This window comes from Strix uralensis, chromosome 4 (genome assembly GCF_047716275.1).
Source record: "Strix uralensis isolate ZFMK-TIS-50842 chromosome 4, bStrUra1, whole genome shotgun sequence".
NCBI classification, from domain to species: Eukaryota; Metazoa; Chordata; class Aves; order Strigiformes; family Strigidae; genus Strix; species Strix uralensis.
Window position 1 is genome coordinate 62,600,371 of NC_133975.1, and position 19,272 is coordinate 62,619,642.

At 41.2% G+C, this 19,272-nt stretch overlaps 1 protein-coding gene across 1 annotated transcript in view; it reads right to left on the reverse strand.

Moving 5' to 3' along the window:
• Positions 1-19,272, reverse strand: part of ADGRL3 (adhesion G protein-coupled receptor L3) — a 514,733-nt gene that overhangs the window by 158,667 nt on the left and 336,794 nt on the right. The window contains exon 8 of the mRNA XM_074866987.1: positions 16,102-16,902. Coding sequence (XP_074723088.1) covers positions 16,102-16,902 — 801 coding nt within the window. The remainder of the gene's footprint in view (positions 1-16,101; positions 16,903-19,272) is intronic.

The following is a 19,272-nucleotide window of genomic DNA, read 5'->3' on the forward strand; positions in this document are numbered from 1 at the left end:
ATAAAAAAGGCCATATTCACAGTTAGCTCTGCTGGCCACCTTTCTGTCATGCCTCTACTTGTGGCATTTGACATTTTCAACCACATCATGCACATCTCAGCTCCTCTTGCTGATTTGTTGTTAGTGTGATGCACCCAACCATCACAAAATCTGGCACATGATGCACTCCCCGCTAAATGCCAATCCCTCCATGCAAGCCTGTAGCTGAATCTCAGCCCCTGCATCTAGCAATACAGATGAAGCACACAGCTACATCTTAGTACGTAACTAAACACTGGACAATCCTAGTTAAGTTTGGATACCAAATGCAGCTAGGGTGAAACACGAAGGTTTTCTCCCTATGCACAGTTAAGGCATTGATTTTTATATAGACAAATGTATCACCACTGGGCATAGTTACAATACCTATCCTAAGATGAGATTTATGAAGATAAAAGATTCCATCCCAGAATTGCAAATAAATAAATCACCCAGTAATTTGCTTAGTGCGCTTGCTCCTTTTCCCCCGAAGCAAAATGCAGGATGTGTGACTGATCTTCCTACACAGCGATCTGCAAACTTAAGACTCTCTCTGGTCAGTTCAGCAAGGACTGCTGAGATTTTCCAGCATTTGCCACCTGCAGGGGAAAGTTATGAGCTATGGAAAAGGGTAGAGAATGAAACAGCCACAAAATAGCTATAGGCCCAACTAGAAAGGGCAGGGAATATTCCTTGATAGATCCCCTCTAGGTAGCTAAATCACAGTTTCTCTGCTTGGTCTAAAAATGCAGCGAGTCCAGGGTACAGGGCGCAAATCAACAAGAGCTTTACATTGCTCTGGCAGGGCTGAGGGACCATAATGTGAGTCCAGATGAGTGCTGGTCAGAAAAACCTGCCCTCTGAAGGAAATGGTGACGTGCTAAAATTTCTAAAGGATTGTGACTTTGAAACAACGTTGACTCTAGGGTCACCAAATCTTTCATTTCCATAGAACTTATTTTTTCCCCTTAGGTCATACTAAAATGTTCTATGTTAAACGCAACAATAAAACTGTAATATAACAACAATTGAACACTCTTGATGACAACAGCAGCATCCAAAAGGCTTGTTTTGATACTTTCCTGCCAAAAAAAGGACCAGTTCCCACAAACATTTTGATTTTATATCAATGGGACATTTTCCAACCAAAAAAAAAAAAAATTTCCATTGACAGTTCATTGGTGTGCTGTAGTATAAATGTACAGTTTTCTTCATCTAAGCCCCAGGGTGATATAAGCTTCAACCTTAATAGAGGAGGAGGCTGAAAGCAGCGGTTTCCCAATTGTCCCCATTTGCCACCTGGATGACTCCTCTCCTGCCTGCGAAAACCTGTCTCTGAATTTCCATCAGGCTGATGCTCTCTCCTCTTCAAAGCAGTGACTGTACTTGGAAACATCAGAGGTTGGAAACCACTGCCTAGCAAATCAAGACAGTCTAATGGTGTCAGAGTTAGGACCGAGCCTTTGCTTCACTGCAAACCACAGGAAAACTACCTAGTTCAGGAAAAATGCCCATTCCCTCAGAGTCTTGCTGCCCCACTTTGGTTTGGGCCTTTTTCCTTTCCTGTTAAGCTTAGTATTGGCCATCTGATGTTGTCCAACAGAGTCAAGAACCTTTGCTACTCTGCCAAAGCCCACCTAGTCTTGCCTAGAGGATCCTACAGGAGGGAAAATAGGTAAAGGGATAGAAATATATCAATCCCCTATATTGTATCTGGAGTGATGTGTGGAATCAAATTAATTAGGTCTGCATAACATCTTGATGTCTGAATAGAATCAGGGAAGCCTACCAAATGCTTGTATCTATAAGAACATGTGCGTTGCTTGGGACAGCTTCATCCAAGGAGGGAAAAAACCCTCCCCTGTCTGTAAAGCTACTGAGTATGTCCCTGTCTTCCATGAGAATAAATGTGTATTTAGTTAAATCACCTTGGCAACTGAACCAGCTTGCAAATCCTACTTTTTCAAATATATCTAATCAATGTGCAAATATCTATCTATACATACACACGCGCACACACGTATATACATATAGCTAAAATGTGCACGACTTGCTGTCAATAGTACTTCCTCCAGCAGCAGCTTCAGATGACTCTATGCTCAATGTTTGATTTCAGCTGCTAAAAGATGAAGTCTGAATAAAAAATAGGCCTAAATAAACATCTCAGAGATGCAGGTACGGCTTTTACAAAGCCAGTAACCATCTCACAGGCTCTCCAGATGCCTGCGCATGAGAACCTCACTATAGCAGTGAGATGAGGTCTTTCTGGAGAAGAGTTGCTTCCCTGGGACATGGCCGTTGACTTCAAGTAGAGTTTTTAATCTGCTGAAATTCAGAAATAGAGCTAACTGATGTTGAAGCACTGCCCATACAAAAAGCACCAGTGTTTTTCAATAGATAATGAAACCAGGTATATAAAAATCCAGATAGCCAAGATGAATTTTTTCTTTAATGCTTTGAAATTGCCTGAAAGATTTTATTTTCTAGTAACTGGATCCAGTTTTCATGCATTCAGTACAACAATCTTTATGTTGTTAATAAACACATTTGTCTAATTAATATCTCTTGGTAATCTTGCCTGTAATTCAGGAAACCCAAGCGCAGCTGAGATAAAAATATGCACATACTAAAAGCTCAAATTGAAGAAAAAAAATATCAATTCAAAGTTAAATTACCCATCTTAAATTTCAGTATAAAGGCTACTAGAAATACTGAGTTCTTGAACTTCAATTAATCTTTAGTTATTAAGCCAGAAGGGAAAAAGATTCTTCAGAGTATCAGATGGAAAGCTGCAAAGAGCTCAGATCAGCTCGCGGATGGATGTCACTATCGCTTAAACTCCCATTCATGGCTCCGTTGGGCTGGTTAACTCGTGCTTGTCTTAGACTCCTTTGGGTTTCTTTTTTCCAGGCATCTGTGTGTGACTGCCTGCATGTGTGTGGCATACATTTTCCAGCTTCACTTCTCAGGGATTAATTGGCAGAAGTGCTTGTCATGGTTAAATAATTTTATTTAATTTGCACTGTGTGAAGATATTTGGGCAAAAGGGAAAAATAATTAAAATTTAATTACTTTTTTTCTCCCTTTATAATGAGAAACAGTTGCACTCCTTGGAGACTCAGCTGGGAACAGAACATCACTCAGTTTTATTGTTAAATATGCAATAATAAAAAAATAAATAAATCAATGATCAATTTCTTGTAGTAGAAGAGTGACAAGCCCAGGATAGGTAAAAGAGATCTCTAGAATCAACAACAAATGAAGTTTATAAAGATACTGAGGGGACAAGATAACATCAACATCCCATATGGAAACATCCAAAGGACTTTCTTATAGGTTTCTAAACAAACAAACAAATAAATACTTTTACTAAAAGGCTCAAAGATGTCTCTTCAATAGTCATGTCAGCTATGGGAAATGTCACCTTTAGTGATGGGCCAGAGTTTCTGCCATGCATGTTAAGGGATTTCATAAAAGTTGACATCCTCTCTTTTTTTTCTAATTTCAGGCAAAAATATTGGTTTGTTTTCCGTGGTTTCCAATGGAAGAAAGGCTGCCTAAGCCCTCCTCTCCCCTTGATGTCATCTCTCCTTATACATGGCCATCAGCAAAGGGTTTGGCTTCGTTAAAAAAATACCTGGAAAGGGGCAGAGGAGACGAATCAAGGATCTAATGGAGATATACTATTATTATTGGCAACTCTGTGATACACAGAGACTCTTCTAGAGTTTCTGACCCTTTTCTAGGTCCATCTTCAAACTACTACTGTTTAAGGACCTCACCTGCAGCCAGCCACAAGCCTCGCATTTTCCCTGGTTCCCTGTTCGATATCCACAGCCTCAGACATTTTTTGACAGGACCCACAATGGCTAACAGGCAACCTCTGTGGCAAGACACACCCACAGAGGTGTGTGGGCATTCTTGGCCAGCCCTGAGCTACACAGTAGAAGATAACCTCCCAAAACACCAATGCCTCTGCTCCCTCGAAAGATCCTTACCTCCATGGCAAAGAAGGTGCAACTGGCTCCTCTAAGCTTCTCCAGCAAGAAAATAGGTCACATTGCAAAGTGACTTTGGAGGAATCAGGTTAGCACCATGATGCTAAACAGGTCTCTGCAGTCCATGCACAGAATCAAGAATCACGTTTAAACGTCACACCAGCAAGTTGTGGATAAACCTCGGGTATGCACAAGCCCATGTCTCCTGCTTCTGTATTCACAAGGCTTCCAGGGAAGATGAATTAAAGAAATGTATGAATGCATGCTATATTTTTAATAATTATTCCTTCTGCAGATTAAAATCAGCTTTCAAATCAGAGCAGGAAGAGGACGGTAAGGTCACTGCAACAAAAACTTTATCTGATAAGGACCGGCTTTTACAGCTCTGGATCTACTCACTAAAGCAAAGACATTTGTCACTGATAAATGTCCACTAACTGTAGAAGGAAACTTCACATCATTTCCCCCTAACCTAGAAGTCATCATAAGGGGGAAATTTAATGAAACACATAAAGGCCATGGTTCAGCAAGGCGACGCTTATCTCCTACGATGTGCAAATCAGGTTGCATGGAAATAAGCAGCGCAAAACTCCCATTGGCACTACCCTATACCAGCTAGCCCCCAAGACATTTCAGTCATTTGAATCTTTTTTCTTTGGTTACAGCTGGTGCATACGCTGTCAACTACGTTGGGACAATGACTTCCAAACATGCACAAGATCATTGTGGTCACAAATTACACTGCAAAGGGAAGACAGAACTTCCCTAGCCTTCCTTGATACATGCCCATTAAGGTTTCTTCTCTCCAATGAAAATGTGAGAAAGAGGGGGTAACACAGCTGCTCTCACAGTGCTTAATCTAATGAAGCCACAGCCTTGATAAAGCCTCTCTCAGGTGGTCAATAACCATAAAGAAATGCCTGAAGGTAAAGTTTATCCAAAATATCACAAACCATGGTGTTAGAAGGAAAAAAATACATTCTGACAGAATAGTATTTCAAATCAAATTAAGACTTTTTTTTAGTGCAGCCAATTTATATGTGCATATTAAGAAAATGACAACCTCTTTTCACCAGAATTTGCCAATCTGTTTTGACATGAAAAATGTGGTGTAACAACACTTTTAATAAAATTAACGGTTATTTACCAAAGTGCTTCTTGTATCCTCTACAGTTAATTTCCTTGCATCATCATCTTTTTTTACCCAGTGTAAATACAGGGTCTTTTACAAAGAGGGTGTGAAACAAAAGGCAAAAAACCCCAAACCAATAATCAGAAAACCCACTTGGAATGAAATCTTCCAATACTTTAGGGAAAAACTGCTGGAACGAGTTTTTACCCTTTCCAATGGACAGATGTTCTCATCAATGAGAAAATTAGAACTTGATGACAAACTCTGAGATTTAAATGTCACTCCCTACCACTCTGGTTCAAATAAAAATGGAGTGGCACTAAGAGAGCAGTATGCAAGCTCTGCAGATTGTTAATTTCTTCTAATTAAAAAGCAGAGTTTACAGACATATTTAGTGACACTCATCATAAAGGACACATCTGAAAGTAGAAGGCTTTCTTGTTTTCAGTGCCCAGAAAGCTATTTTCTCATTACTAGTGAATTATTTGCTTTCTTGTGCTATTCAGGAATTTCCCACTTCATGTAACAAGTTTGTAACATCTTTAAATAAAATTAAAAGCTCAGACCCACCAGTAACTCCCACAGAAGGCAACCTCCTGATCACCATCTGAGCAAGGTGCGAAGAGTGAATTCAAGAAGCGCATTTTTGACTCTTTATGTATGATGCAAAAGGCACAAAAAGGACACACTGACCAGGCAGTACAACCAAAACATTTATAATGCGAATATTATTTTACCTCCTGAACACTAGAACAGAATAGCCACCAAGAAAAGCACTCCATGAAGGGATGCACTGATTGTCTGGGTGCCTTTCTGGAAGGTACACTTTAGTTAAAGTCAAGTCATTAGGCTCAGTACAAGAGGAAGCAGATGAAATCCAATCGAATGCATTACAGAGGTCAGACTAAATGAGCTAATGGTCCCTTCTGGTCTTAAAAAATCTATTAATCTAATTTAATTCTCTGTTCTACTCTTCATACCAGAGTCAATTTAAACTCATTTATATGATAAGAACACATTACAGCAGCCTTACACAACACACCATGTTCTGACTATGCAGTTTTAGGCTACCCAAAAGCTTCATTTACTTCCCACTGAGCTCAGGAGGAGATTTTGTTTATCCATAAAGAGAGCTTATATTTACAAACAAGGCACCAGGCAGAGGTACCTCTCCCAACACAACATTGGATGAATCTGCACCTTAAACTATACGAATCGACCAGAAACTTTCCAGAGCACTTTCCACTTTGGCTTGGTTTTTGGGTGCTGGCGTTTCTTACTTATCCTGATACTTGCCATGGTGAAGAACACAACGCTTTTATCAATAAAATCTGTTCCAGTCACTCCAAGGATATTTCTTGTGAATAACTTGTAACACACTCAATATTGCACCAAGAAAATACTTGGCAGTCACTGTCCAGTGAGAAAAGCAAGCTTTTATGTGGAGAAGGCCAAAAATACTCATTGCTGTTAGTCCCTCCAGTGTATACATATGCTCCTGTCAAGCAAATATATTTTATTACCTCCCCCCCCCAAAAAAAAAAATCCCCTCCTTTTCTTCTTCATGCAGCCTTCCCTCAGTATTTCCCTCCTCCTGGAGCCTGTGTTCACATTAACACTACCAGTCATTTGCTTAATTCAGCAGTACAAGAGCACAAAACACATGAATTCAGGCTGACTGACCTTAGCGAGACACAGCATCCTTCATGCATGCCTTGGATAGAGGGAATTATTTAACACAGTCAGAGAGGCAACTGAATTTGAGGTCAATACACAGGGGCTCACAAAATCTCTTATTCACATGGTACGTTGGAAAGACCCTACAAATGGACTAAAGACTTCTCTGCTGGCATATCTATACTTGATGCTGCCTCTACTTTTTCTGTCTGCCTGCAGCACACAGGCGGCCCTTTCCCCACCTCCAGCCTAAACATCAACAGATGAAAAAGAACTGCAGAGCTGCCGAATGCCTCGTCTCTCCAGTGGCTGTGTTAATTTATTCCAGCTATTTGAGGGAAGCATGAATGGCACCCCAGTAAGTCAGCTCAGACTGGTATAAAGGCAGCTGATTTTCCCATCTTCTGTCATGGGCAGTGTATAACTTCTATAGTTTTCAGCTCTGAAGTTTCTTTGCTTTCCCCCTGCCATCCCTTTTGAGCCTCAAGTAGATGGTACTTTGTGAGAACACTGAACTAAGGAGCTACATAACATGAAACAGACGGTTTGCTTATTCAGTGACAGTCTCTTTAAACCGAATCCCATGTTTCAGTGAAATTTGCCTCAAGTCCTGTTTCTTCTCAGCACATTTTAATCAAGAAAAAATCCTATTTACAGTGAAGAAATCCTGTTACAGTGAACAATCGCTATATTGTTTTAATGGACACAGCTCTTTCACCTAAGCCTTCATCATTTGCTTTGCCCTCCAATCATAAGTACACACTTAAAAAAATCGTCTTTTCAACATAAAAATGTAGGGCAGATATGGTGACTCAAATTCATATGGATATTAACTATTTGTTCCAGCTTACAATTTATATTTATATACCCTCTTTGGATGCTTTAGACACAAATTAGGAGGTCAAAAAGCCTCTCACTATCAAAATGCAGTTCCTTCCAGGGCAAACAAAAGTTCACTGCAGACTCATTCCTGAAGCCCCTAGTCGAAACTCCCCCCAGTTTCAGAGGATTTGTCTGAATAATGGCTGAGCTGAAACTCTCCAGGAACTCTATTATTTTGCCCCAGAAACTTTCTCATTATATCAGCCTTTATTCATGCACACCTGGCAGACTTACCTGAAATAAATGCATATTGGTTTATTCTTGTTGTTTTTTTCACCACCCAACTCTCTTGATTTAGTGTAGTTACTAATGCCAAAATGCACTTTGAGAAGGTGTGCTTCAGAGTGCCTACTATCTCTTTTTTCTGGGATCTACCCCTCTTTCCCTGTCATGTTGTTGACAGCATCACCAACTAGCATTTCACAGCCCTTCATGGCTGGTCCCATTTCTCCCAGAGAATAGAGATCTTCAAATTAGCTACCAGGATGCTTTTTGTACCTTTAACCTAAATTCCCTTCCTATAAGCAATCCATCACATCCAACCCTACTGTGAGAGTCCAGCGAGATTTTTGAGGATAAGGTTGGCCTTTCCATTCCTCACATACACCTTGGGTACTTTTTATCTATTATACCTTACGTGTCTGGGAAGTTGACTTGCTGCCACATCTGAAGGATGAGGAGATGCTAAGGGCATCACCAGAACTTCCTGAAGTCAAGGAAGGGCTCTGTAAAGCCTCTCTATAAAGGTTCAGTAATTTTGCACCTTACTCCTAAAGAGCTTTTTACTCCTCTTTACCTTGTGTATCAAGACCAGAGTATGAGGGCATCCAATCCATCCTCTGCTTGCTTTGGCTCTAAAGCAGAATATGGCAGGGCATCCACATCTGCTTTCTTGGCTTTATTGGTTAAAAAAAAGAAAGAAAACCTGATACGGCAGCACTGCAGAGTGCTGGTGGCATCAAAGAAGTTAATTAGCAACACTGAACTAGACTTCAGGAGATGAGTCTTAATAAGTGCTGCTAAAAATATTACAGTAGTCATTTCCAGAACCAACACAATCAGTGGCAGACAAGCGAGGAGAGCGATCCAGACTCATGAGCTGCCACGGTGGAGGTATTTTCAGTGAGGAGCAGGAATACAGGCTGCTCATTTTAAAAACACAGTAGCAAAAAAACAAGCTGGCACATGAAGAAAACTTCCAGGACTCCACACCCCAATCCAGGCTGGTGGCTCTGCAGCCAGGCCAGAGCAGAGCTGCAGGGAGCAGAAAGTGTTTGCACCACATAGGACCAGCCTTGAGGAATCAGGTGCACAAATATGATCTAAACTAAGAGGATAATGCCTTGAGAAGAAGCCTGGCAGGTTATAATCCTGTTTTGGGATGGGAAGAGAGGAGCTGGCAGAGGCAACAGCTCAAAAATGTAACATCCTGGAGTCTCTTGCTGGGCTAAACCCCCAACCCTGTGCAGACCCCCCACTGCTGCACACAGGACAGCAAAATCTGCCAGCCAAGGGATAAACACTGCATTTGTCACTAAAAATCATGTGTAAAAATCCAACGCTCAAAAGCTGTCTCTAGTACACGAGGCAGTCCCTTCCTCCTGCAAAAGGCAGCCTTGGACATTTGCTATGTGTCACCTTTTGCTTCCTGCCTCTGGCAACCAGCTCAGACCCAAAGGGCTGGCACACTCATAGCTGGGTTTGCTGCAAAGCATTTGCATCAGATTGATAAGCTGTGGTGGATGTCAGTGTGACGAGCGATGGTCTTGAACTTAATGAAATGTCAATTAATCACAACTCTAGGCTGGTTCCTCAAGTCAAAGAACTCACTGTACAAGAGGAAAAGCCGCTATCCTTCATATACAGTCAATGCTTTTTTCTCTATGCAATCACCCCGCTATCTTCAGCAGTACATCCCATGCTTGCTGCCAGGAACAGCCGCCTCAGCTTTTCAGACATGTTCTTGGCAAGGTGCTTTCCCCCTCCTGGTGTTTGACAGGATTATGAAGTGCCGAAGTCTCTGGCCTCCTTTTGTTTTGAAGCTTGAAAGTGAAGTTTAGCTTAATCATTTTGTCTCTTACTGCCCTTCCCCTATCCCTCAACTATCCTAGTTACCCACCAGTCCAGTCCCCAAGCACTCCTGCTTGTGAGCCCATGGGAACAGGACTCCAGCCCATGAATACTGACTGTGACTTCATGGCATGCGGGTCTTACAGCTGATTCCCATCTGGTTTGCAACGGTAACAACCAATCTGCGAAGAGGATAAAGCAGTATCCTGGTTTATCTCCTGGGCGGGTTAGGTCTGCTGTACCATTTTCTTAGGCTGGCTCAAATAGGTGCCTCACGGTAGGAGCGGTGACTCCAGGAAAAGGAGGGCTGCTCCACCTCATTTGGTAAGGCTACCTCCTGTTCCATGGTCCTACTGAGAGAAGTACATTTTTATTTAGGAGGAGGGAGCAACCACATATTTATTTGTACTGGAGAGGCACTGAAGATACTCCTGCTGTGCTAACCAAACAGTATTAGTATTTATGAAATGCTCCACAAAGGGAGCATTCTGAAGCTGAGGGATCTGGCACTTTTTAAGGATTTTTTGTGAGAAGGTAGAGGAAAGAGCTCAAGCTCCAGCCTTCCTGACAAAAAGCAGGAATCCGTAATTTCAGAAAAGTGTCCATTGGTATGATACTTTTTTATCATTTTTTAATCAAACACTGCTTTACAAAAATGTAAAACAGGATAAAAATGAAGAGACAGATCAGGCCTCAAAATGGGGAACAAATGCAGTTCTGGATCCCAGCATACCCCAGTTAGGTGAAACATCCTCCTGTCCTTCTGAGCTTAAGGTACCGGCTGGCCAGCAAATGTAGGTTGAGATGCCAGCTTTGTCATAAAAGATGAAGAGTCTCTGTGATGCTTTCTTCACCTTCAAACTTAGACATCTTAAATAGCAAAAAGGGACTGAAATATTTATAGAATAAATGGGACACGCATATATGGGCAAATATTAGAGGATAAAAGCCAGGGCCCCAGTCACGGTATGTGTTTAGCAGAGGCTTCTGGAAGCAAGAGCTGATCCCTCTGAAAACCTCCAGCAACACTGTGCAACCAGCAGCTGTCACTGTAAGCAATGAAGAGGAACGGGAGTGAGAGAGCTAGGGATGCTCCTAGATGGGAGGAAAGCAACTGGAAAACAAAAGCACAGGAGAAGCTGCAATTAAACACTCAGCATCTCCCTAAAAATGGCCCGTGTCTGCCAGGAGAGGCTGCTAACTGAAAAGGCTCAGCTGGCCTTTTAAAATGCAGCCCGAACTCAACTTCAGAGATACTAAGCGTGTCTTATCACAACGGGATCTCAAAGCGATGGCAATTCATATCCTGTGCACAAGCGGGATTTAAGATTCGGCAGCCCTCCTGATGCATTTCCCAGGCAAGGATGTAGGGTGCTAAAGGCGAGCAGTGCAGGAAGCCGCTTTCTGCTACCTATTAGCACGTGACAGCTTTGAAACGTTCAAGATCCTCTGCCCACTATCCACATTACTCATCTGTCAAAGGAAAAGCCTCAGATTTATGACGTGAAAATTACATTTTAACGAGGTGTCATATGTGTTTAAAGTTCTTATTCATCACCATACTGCCACATCTTTTACCCAAGACACAATGCACTTAATTAGCATATTATAAGGACAGCGGGTTCACCTTATCTGCATTGTTAAGCTGCTTTAGGAAAAAAAAACAAACCCAGCCACCCTCACTGAATAAAATGGTTGTAATCACATGTTAAGAGAGCATCCCACAATATTTAACAAAATGTGGAGGATAAAGGTTTGACATGCACCCTCTGAGGTTTTTAAAATATCACAGATATGGATGAAGCTTCATATCACATTTGATTACCTGACTGGCAGTCCACAGTGTTAATACACAATCTATGGAAGCCACTTCAGCACAGTGAGGCTGTATTAGAAGGCTTATATCATATCCCCGTCTTCCTTATGTGTTGGGCATATTTATTTATTGACTTCACACATCTATTAAACAGCCTATACTGTAATGCCTGGGTCTCCTGGACATAATTTAAAACATGTCCTTGAAAGTAGGTGGTCTATATTTCTCATGTCACTGGGAACGGCTGCCAGGACATCCAGGACATGCACAGAGGGATCCTTATCCTGGTTCAGGTTCTTCCCTGGACTTCTTCACTGCTGAGCTACAAGACAGGCTTTGGTCCCTATCCCTGGTCTAAACTCTCAGCCAGCATATCCTGAGCTGCCGCACAAGAGCTGCCAGCACTGGCATGTGGCACCTCTGGCGTTTAAAAGACAAAACTTTCTTCTTCTGGTCTTTCTGCTGCCCAGGAGCCCCTACCTGGTACTCAGCCAGGAGCCATGACTGCCCGGGGGGTGCAGAGACGCAAAGCTGAGAGATGCGTGTTTGTATGCTGCACAGCGCCGGGAAGAAGGATGGGAGCACTTTACCTTTTTGGAGAGGAGGATTTGTTGATATTTTCTTGAATTTGTTTATGCAGACTGTATCACAAGTGGGTGATGATTAAAACAGGTAACTCTGGTGAATATTAAGACTGATTAGGTTGCAGAAAATTTTTCATTCTGTTGATACAGCATTTCATTTCCCTCTCTACACGTTTCTAGTGGGACACATAAAAAAAATAACAAACCTGAACACTCTCCTGGGTTCAGCTTCTTGAAGAATGTGATGGAAAACACTGCTAGAGTTGCAGAGCTATTCTCACTATCACTTCAAATTAGCAAACTCAAAAACAGCTACAAAGAAATAACCCAAAAGCTCAGGAGCATTTATGGAGAAGCATTCTCCAAAAAACTAATTTTAACGCCAAACAGCTCAAAGAAAATATGCTTCAAAGGCTTTTGGTATCTTCAAGTTCACTTCTTGAAAGTAGACATTAATGACAGGTTTCCTGGGATTTGCAGGCACTGGGGAGTGTTTGCTTTCAGAACTGCTTTTGAGATAAATGAAAACAACCCCAGACAAAAGGAAAAACAATTGAGCGGGGCAAATCCTTAAAATGCAGCTTTTCCCACTTCTAAGAAAAATTAACAATTGGTTTTAATTCAATCAAGAGCGCTGAACTGCTTCTAGATCAATTTGAATCCAGCTTTGTGCCTCACTTAAGACTTCAGAATATTTTGTCTTGCCTTGTACCTTCAGCTGCTACAGAAGCTGAGCACAGAAACGCCAGGTTTTGACACTCATTTACTCTGAGAAGTAAAAGCCCATTTTTTCAAACAGTGGGTGAGAGAAGCTCTGCAACAGCGAAGATCTCAAATATGTTCCAAACCTACATGAACAAACAGACCTTTAATTAAAACTCATAGAAAATGTTAATCACTGTGAAGAGTAAGAGGATGTGATCCTTGCCTTTCCTATAAGCTAAGCAACTCCTGCCTCCTTCCATTTTCCTTGGATGGTTTGGGAAAAGACTGAAAATGTTTGAGTGAACTGGAGCCCCCAACAGCTGTTTTTTATTTTAGATATCCTTGAAATATGTGATACCAGAGATTTCAAATATGTTTCAAATATGTTACTGGCTATTTAGGTAGCTAAATATATCACTTTTCTTGTTAAGACCAATTTTTCGTTTTAAGAGCTCTTCTCCTAAAACTTCACCCTTAATTGTTTTTTAACAACCATTTGTTCAACCCATCAATTTTACAATCTTTCTTTTATTTTCTAATTAAGCAGATATTGTTTACATATTTTGCTACTCAAACCGTAACCCTGTGGAAAATGGCTGCATTGAACATTGCCTTGCTCTAACCAAGAAACACTGGTGATTTTGTAAGAGAAGAGGGGAAACACATAGCCACAGTCCACTCTGTAAAAAAATAAATCACTAAATAACCAAATATAAATATCCTGGGTCTTCACTGCTTTCCTAGTGTTGCATTGGCTTCTGTTCTGCTCTTTGGTGGAGGAGCTGAGTTTAAGCCAGCCATATATTTAGTATTATACATAAAGCAATGCAGCATGAAATTTGGTGCTAACCAGAAAATGTTGCACTGAACTTGGAAGAGAAAGAGTCACGCAGATCTGGTCTCCCAGCTCCACTCTGCAAAAAACCTGGTGTCAAGCAAGTGTTTGCTCACCTATTCAATTCAAAATCAGTGCTTCTGTTTGACTGACTCATAAAATAACACTCCCACTAATCAGGCTGTGCAGGTAATGGAGCAGTGAACTCCCTTTGCAAAGGTATTTTTCTTCGTTTTGAAATGCCTTAGCCCATTCAAGCTGTCTCATCAAGAATTTCACTTGCTGTTGGAGCAGTCCTCTCAAAAGTCCTCTAAACCCATAAAATAGTGAGGTAATGGGATCCTTATGCATTTCTGCCAAAAAGGAAATCCCAGCAATTTTCAGAGAAGAGAAACGCATGTAAAATTCAGCTTTGTGCCCACATTACAAAGCTATCAAAATCTGCATGAAAGAAATGTCAGAGAAGGCTCACCAGATTCCCTGACACCAGATTAACCCTCTCATGTCACCACCCAAAGCCAAAACCGCTTCAAGCTTTCCATCTGAGGCACTGCAGGATTTTAAATTCTCTTCCTAACATGAGTGAAATTAAAAGGGCTTCAAACCAGAGTGACACAAGGACAAATCAAATCCTTGCACCTCACAGACTTTCAGCCCTTTCCAAGGTTTTCACCTGCTCTCCCATCTCACCAGCTTAGACTGGTAAAAAGGGAAGAACCATTTCCTTTTTTATAGGAAAGTACAAAATCTGTTTTTTTCACTGATTATGGCTTTTCTTATTAAAGATGCTATTACTGACAATGGTCACCACGTGAAAAAGCAGCAGCAGAGAGTCTGCTGTAATACCTGGAAATAATTCACTGAAAAGGAGAGAAACTCCGTGAAATAGAAGGGATGCAATTGATTTTCACTCCTTGGGGATAACCGATAGCTCACAAATTGCGCTGCTTCACTCCACCACTCAGAAAGTACATGCTCATCATTAAGTTGGAAGAATGAGAAGTATTACTTCATTTTTTGCTCATATGAGATCTTGCAGAGGTCAACATCATTGAAAATGTCCCTGCTCCTCTCTTAACAGTCACTTGGGTTTTTTTTCATCTGTCTCTTCAAGATTTCCTTCTCCTCTTCCTTGCATTTTTGTATAAAAATGAGAAATTCACTGCCATTTTACTACTTTTATTCTATCTCTCCCCAGTTTTTCATATCCACGGTTTCTTTCAGCATCACTTGATCCATTTTTTATATAAATAACAGGTTGCACACAGGAAAAGAAAAAGAAAAGCTCAGCAACAGAAACCTCTCGACTTCTCTTTTGCAATCTGAAGCCCTGAATCCACTCATCCACTTCCGAGTTTCTTATTAACAAAAAATAATGTTTTGGGAATAGCCATGTTATGAATCAAATAGTTTACTGTCCAAATTATATTAATTCTGCCTTTCCTCTTACTTTTTCTGCCTTTCTGGAGTACACAGTCCACCACAGGAACTACCTGATAACTATGACTACATTGTGTACAGCAGTAACCATTTGAAAATGATTGAGCAAATGCTGTTTGGAAATTCTTGCAGTGTCATGTGAGTTTGACCACAACCTAGGCTAAGTCGTGTTACTAATAAAGTGGTGACTGTGAACATAATACTTGAAAAAGATGAAGAAGTTCATAAAGTTAAGGTAATATAACCCAACTAAGTAATTACCAGCCTAATTTCTAACAGGAAAAAAGGTGGAAAAGCTCAGAATCCTCTGGGGGCCAGATGCTCCTCTCTTAGAGAAAGTATAGTAAGTCACAGTAAGTCATGAAATGCTTTAAAAAAAAAAGCAACTTTAAAGAAAAGAAACCAACAGTTAGGAGGATTTTGTTGTCGATTCCACTCTAGACACACACTTGTGGGTGTATGCTCACATTTGCAATTAGTGGTGGCTTCCCTGAACAGCCCAAACTCCCCCAGCTTAATGGAACGAAGTCATTTAAACTGGCTGGCAGTTTTCCCCTGGCCGTTCACAGCGACAGCATCTTCCATGCTTTGTTTTGCCAAAATTCCTACAGAAAGGAAGATTATCTGATGTATGGAGGAAAATTCAATGAAGGACAAAAGAATGCTATCCCCGTGACGTGAACAAGAGCGTGGACATTTGGAGACTGTTTCAAGTTAGCTAAGGGTAGCACACTCCTTCCTCTATTTCATTTCAGACAAAGATTAAAAAAAAGGTATTCTGCATGTACTAATGTCTTAATATCCATTGTAGGTCTTGTGGTGAGTCTTAATTTACAGAAACACAGGCAGATCAGTAAAAGAGGTGTGTACTTCAGTTTTACATCCTATTTGCAAGAAAAATAGAAAGCCCGATTCAGATTTTGGCTCGGTATTAAAACCCTTACCTGCTCTGCTGTCCAGTGGGCCAAAATCCAAGGAATATTTCACGACATGATAGTTGTTCCATACATAAAGGAGGTTGTCCCGGGGATTATAATCCACAGCAGCAATGTATTGGTAGGAGTTTGGAAAGGGCACATCCACCATGCTATCCTTGCTTTGGTCAGTGTTATATATGTAGTCTATTTTATTCCCTGTGGCTTCATTGTCATCATCCTCATACACAGACTTCACCACATATAAAATCCCACAGATCATGAAGGCATTAGAAGCTGACCTCTTGTCATAGGCAGTATCCCATGTCCCTTCAATCCTTAAAGTGTAAGGGTTTAACTGGCTAATGACTATTTTGCCATTATTTTGTTCTGTTGCATAGATTACCCACAGCCCGTTCTCATCCACAGCCAGGTCTATATCAGACTTGCCTCCCCAGCGGTAGGGAGAGGTGTCATGGTAATTTGCATTAGCTATGATAGCCTCCCCGCTTTTTATCCTTGTCCGTAAGTCAAACTTGACTATGTTCCTGGTTCGTTCCTTGTTAAAGAACAAAGCCCCATCGTACACCACGAACCCCGTGCCATCCACCCGGTGCGGGAGTTTGTAGGTCGTGGTTGGCCTCCCAGCAATGAAGTCGTCCTTGGAGGAGTACTCTGTCAGCGTGTCTGTCCGGTACGGTGTCCAGGGCATGTAGTAGATCTTGTCGGATGCCTGCAGAGGGTCTTTGCACCAGGCACCAGACTGGTGGTCAGATTCAAATAAGTGTTCGCTCTGGTATACTCCTTTCAGCAGTCCAGGGCAAAGAAAAACTGTCAGAGAGGAGAAGAATTTAAAACAAAAAAACAAAGTTAATGACAGTTCAGGGGCGTTTGGCCCAACCATCTCAACAGCTTCTAGTTCTGGAGCAGAGCACACTCGAGATCAGAGGAAACCCAAGAGCAATGCCTTGTAGCTGGAGACTAGCCTTCCTGCTGGCCACGTCTCTAGAACAAGATTTGCTCCACGAAACTGACTTTTTTTTTCCCCCTGCTTTTTCTATCAACTGTGGCTCATTTTCTTATTGCTTTTCAAATCTGTTTTTGCAGGTGTACTTACTTGGACCACTCGCCTTTGTAAACTCTGAAATGAATATGTACCCCCAAAGGATTTCTGGGTTTGAATTTCCAGATTATATTCTGCAATGAATCTGTACCTACTAGGTGAAGGGGTAAACTCCTGGGGAATTGATCCACATATTTATTTGAACAGCCCACAGAAGAGTGGCCTAGAAATGGAAATAAGAGAAAGAAATTCCGATCCTTACAGCCCAAGCGATATTAAATATTTAAAGGGTACCGATAGCAAAGCAGAGGCAAATCCCTTAGCAACTCAGAAGAGCGTTTAAAGCAAAGGGAGCTGGGGGGAACACCCATCTACAGATCTGCAATATAACTAGAAATGAGCCTTTCAAAGCTGCTACAGGACACACAAAACATGCAGTCCACACAATTAAAAACGAATGATGTATGGATGCTGAAAGGAAAAGACAAGGAAGGAAGGAAGGAAGAAAGGAAAGAAGGAAGGAAAAGAATAAAGTTCACTGGAGAGGAACCCAAAGTCTAGATTTTAATCAGTTAAAAAATGTCCTGTTAAATATAGTAGTAATTCAAACTTAAAAACATATACCTTCTATTGTTACATGAGAGGAGCACAGAGGAGTGGTTTGACTAACCGGGGTGCTTTGCTGCTCAGACTTCGGGGGGGCTGAGAGGGGCCAGGGCATGCCCAGCACACCTGGGAGGAGGCTTGGCCGGCACCTGGCTGACCTTGGCATCACGGGAATGCCAACATCAAAATGCTGGCTGGCCAGGGAGACAAAAGGAGGGGTGCTGCAGAGCGAAACTGGCTCACTTGCCCCCCGTCATCCCCAGTAGCACCCTCCTGACCTGGAGGTGCTGCACACGACGGGAGAATATTTGTTGGTTATTTGTAATGCTGGTCTCTGTGAGCATATAGTACAATAACCATGATGATGGGATGGGCAGCAGGGAGGCATGAAGAGGTATCCCACCACACGCTTCTGGTAGCACGGGGCTGGCAGATGGGACCCCGTGTTCGCACTCCCTGCTTGGAGCATAACCAATTACTTTCAGAAATGAAGAAATTGGTAATACCCTCTGGAGAGCAAGACAGGAGGAAAATCAGATTTAGTAACTGGTGTAAAAGTATATTGCTCTATTGGAATCTAAGTAACCACCCAGAGTTTCTGATAAAGGGGTGCTGTTTCCAAGAGGCTTTTATTGCATAATTAGATATACTTATGCACATATGTACATATGGACACTTTCCAAATACTTTGGGGCAGGAGAAGAGTGAGTTATCTAAACCTTTGAATAGAAATTGAATGAAAAAAAGTGGCACTGGTAAAAACTTTTCAGCAAAAATGAATTATCCGGTGAAGTTGAGCAGCAGAGATACTAAATAAACTTTAACAAAAAAGTAGTGAGAATTAATGACAAAGTATTTAAACTAAAACGTTAAACTGTTAAATAACTTAGCCTATACATAAGTAATATATATATATAATTTGAAAGGTATTTAATTACCTTTTTGTTCCACTTCTATTGTAGAGAGAGAGGTAAAGAGAGAAAGGAGAAAAGAGAATAGATTAATGGTACTGTATTGGCCAGGTACTTTTCTTTACCTCTTTCAAATGAAAAGGAAGCTTTATTAATTTACTTTAGTATGTGAACATTTTATATATATATAAAGCCTTTCCTCTGATATACACTGGACATTATGCAGAGAAGCTGAGCAAAATACAGATATATTTTAACTTTATAAAAATCTTTAAGAAAAAAAACAACCAACACTTGGGACATACCAGGCCCCCTGAACTATTTGAGATTACCTCCTCAGCAGCAACCTTAGACTAGTTTCATAGAGCAAAATAAAATACCCATACACTGAAATATGACTGATACAGATTTACGTATGGAATAAAAACTGCAGGGAGAAACTTTATAGAATATACATCTTCATATATTTCACCAAAATCCTGTAAAATAGAGATCCCTACTTTAAGCAGGAGAATATTCCCTTATGACACAAACAGAGAACTCGGGAGAGTCAAATGAAGCACATCGGTGGATGTTCGCAGAGTCCTGTCCTATGTCTCAGAAAAATAAGCTTTAGTAGGA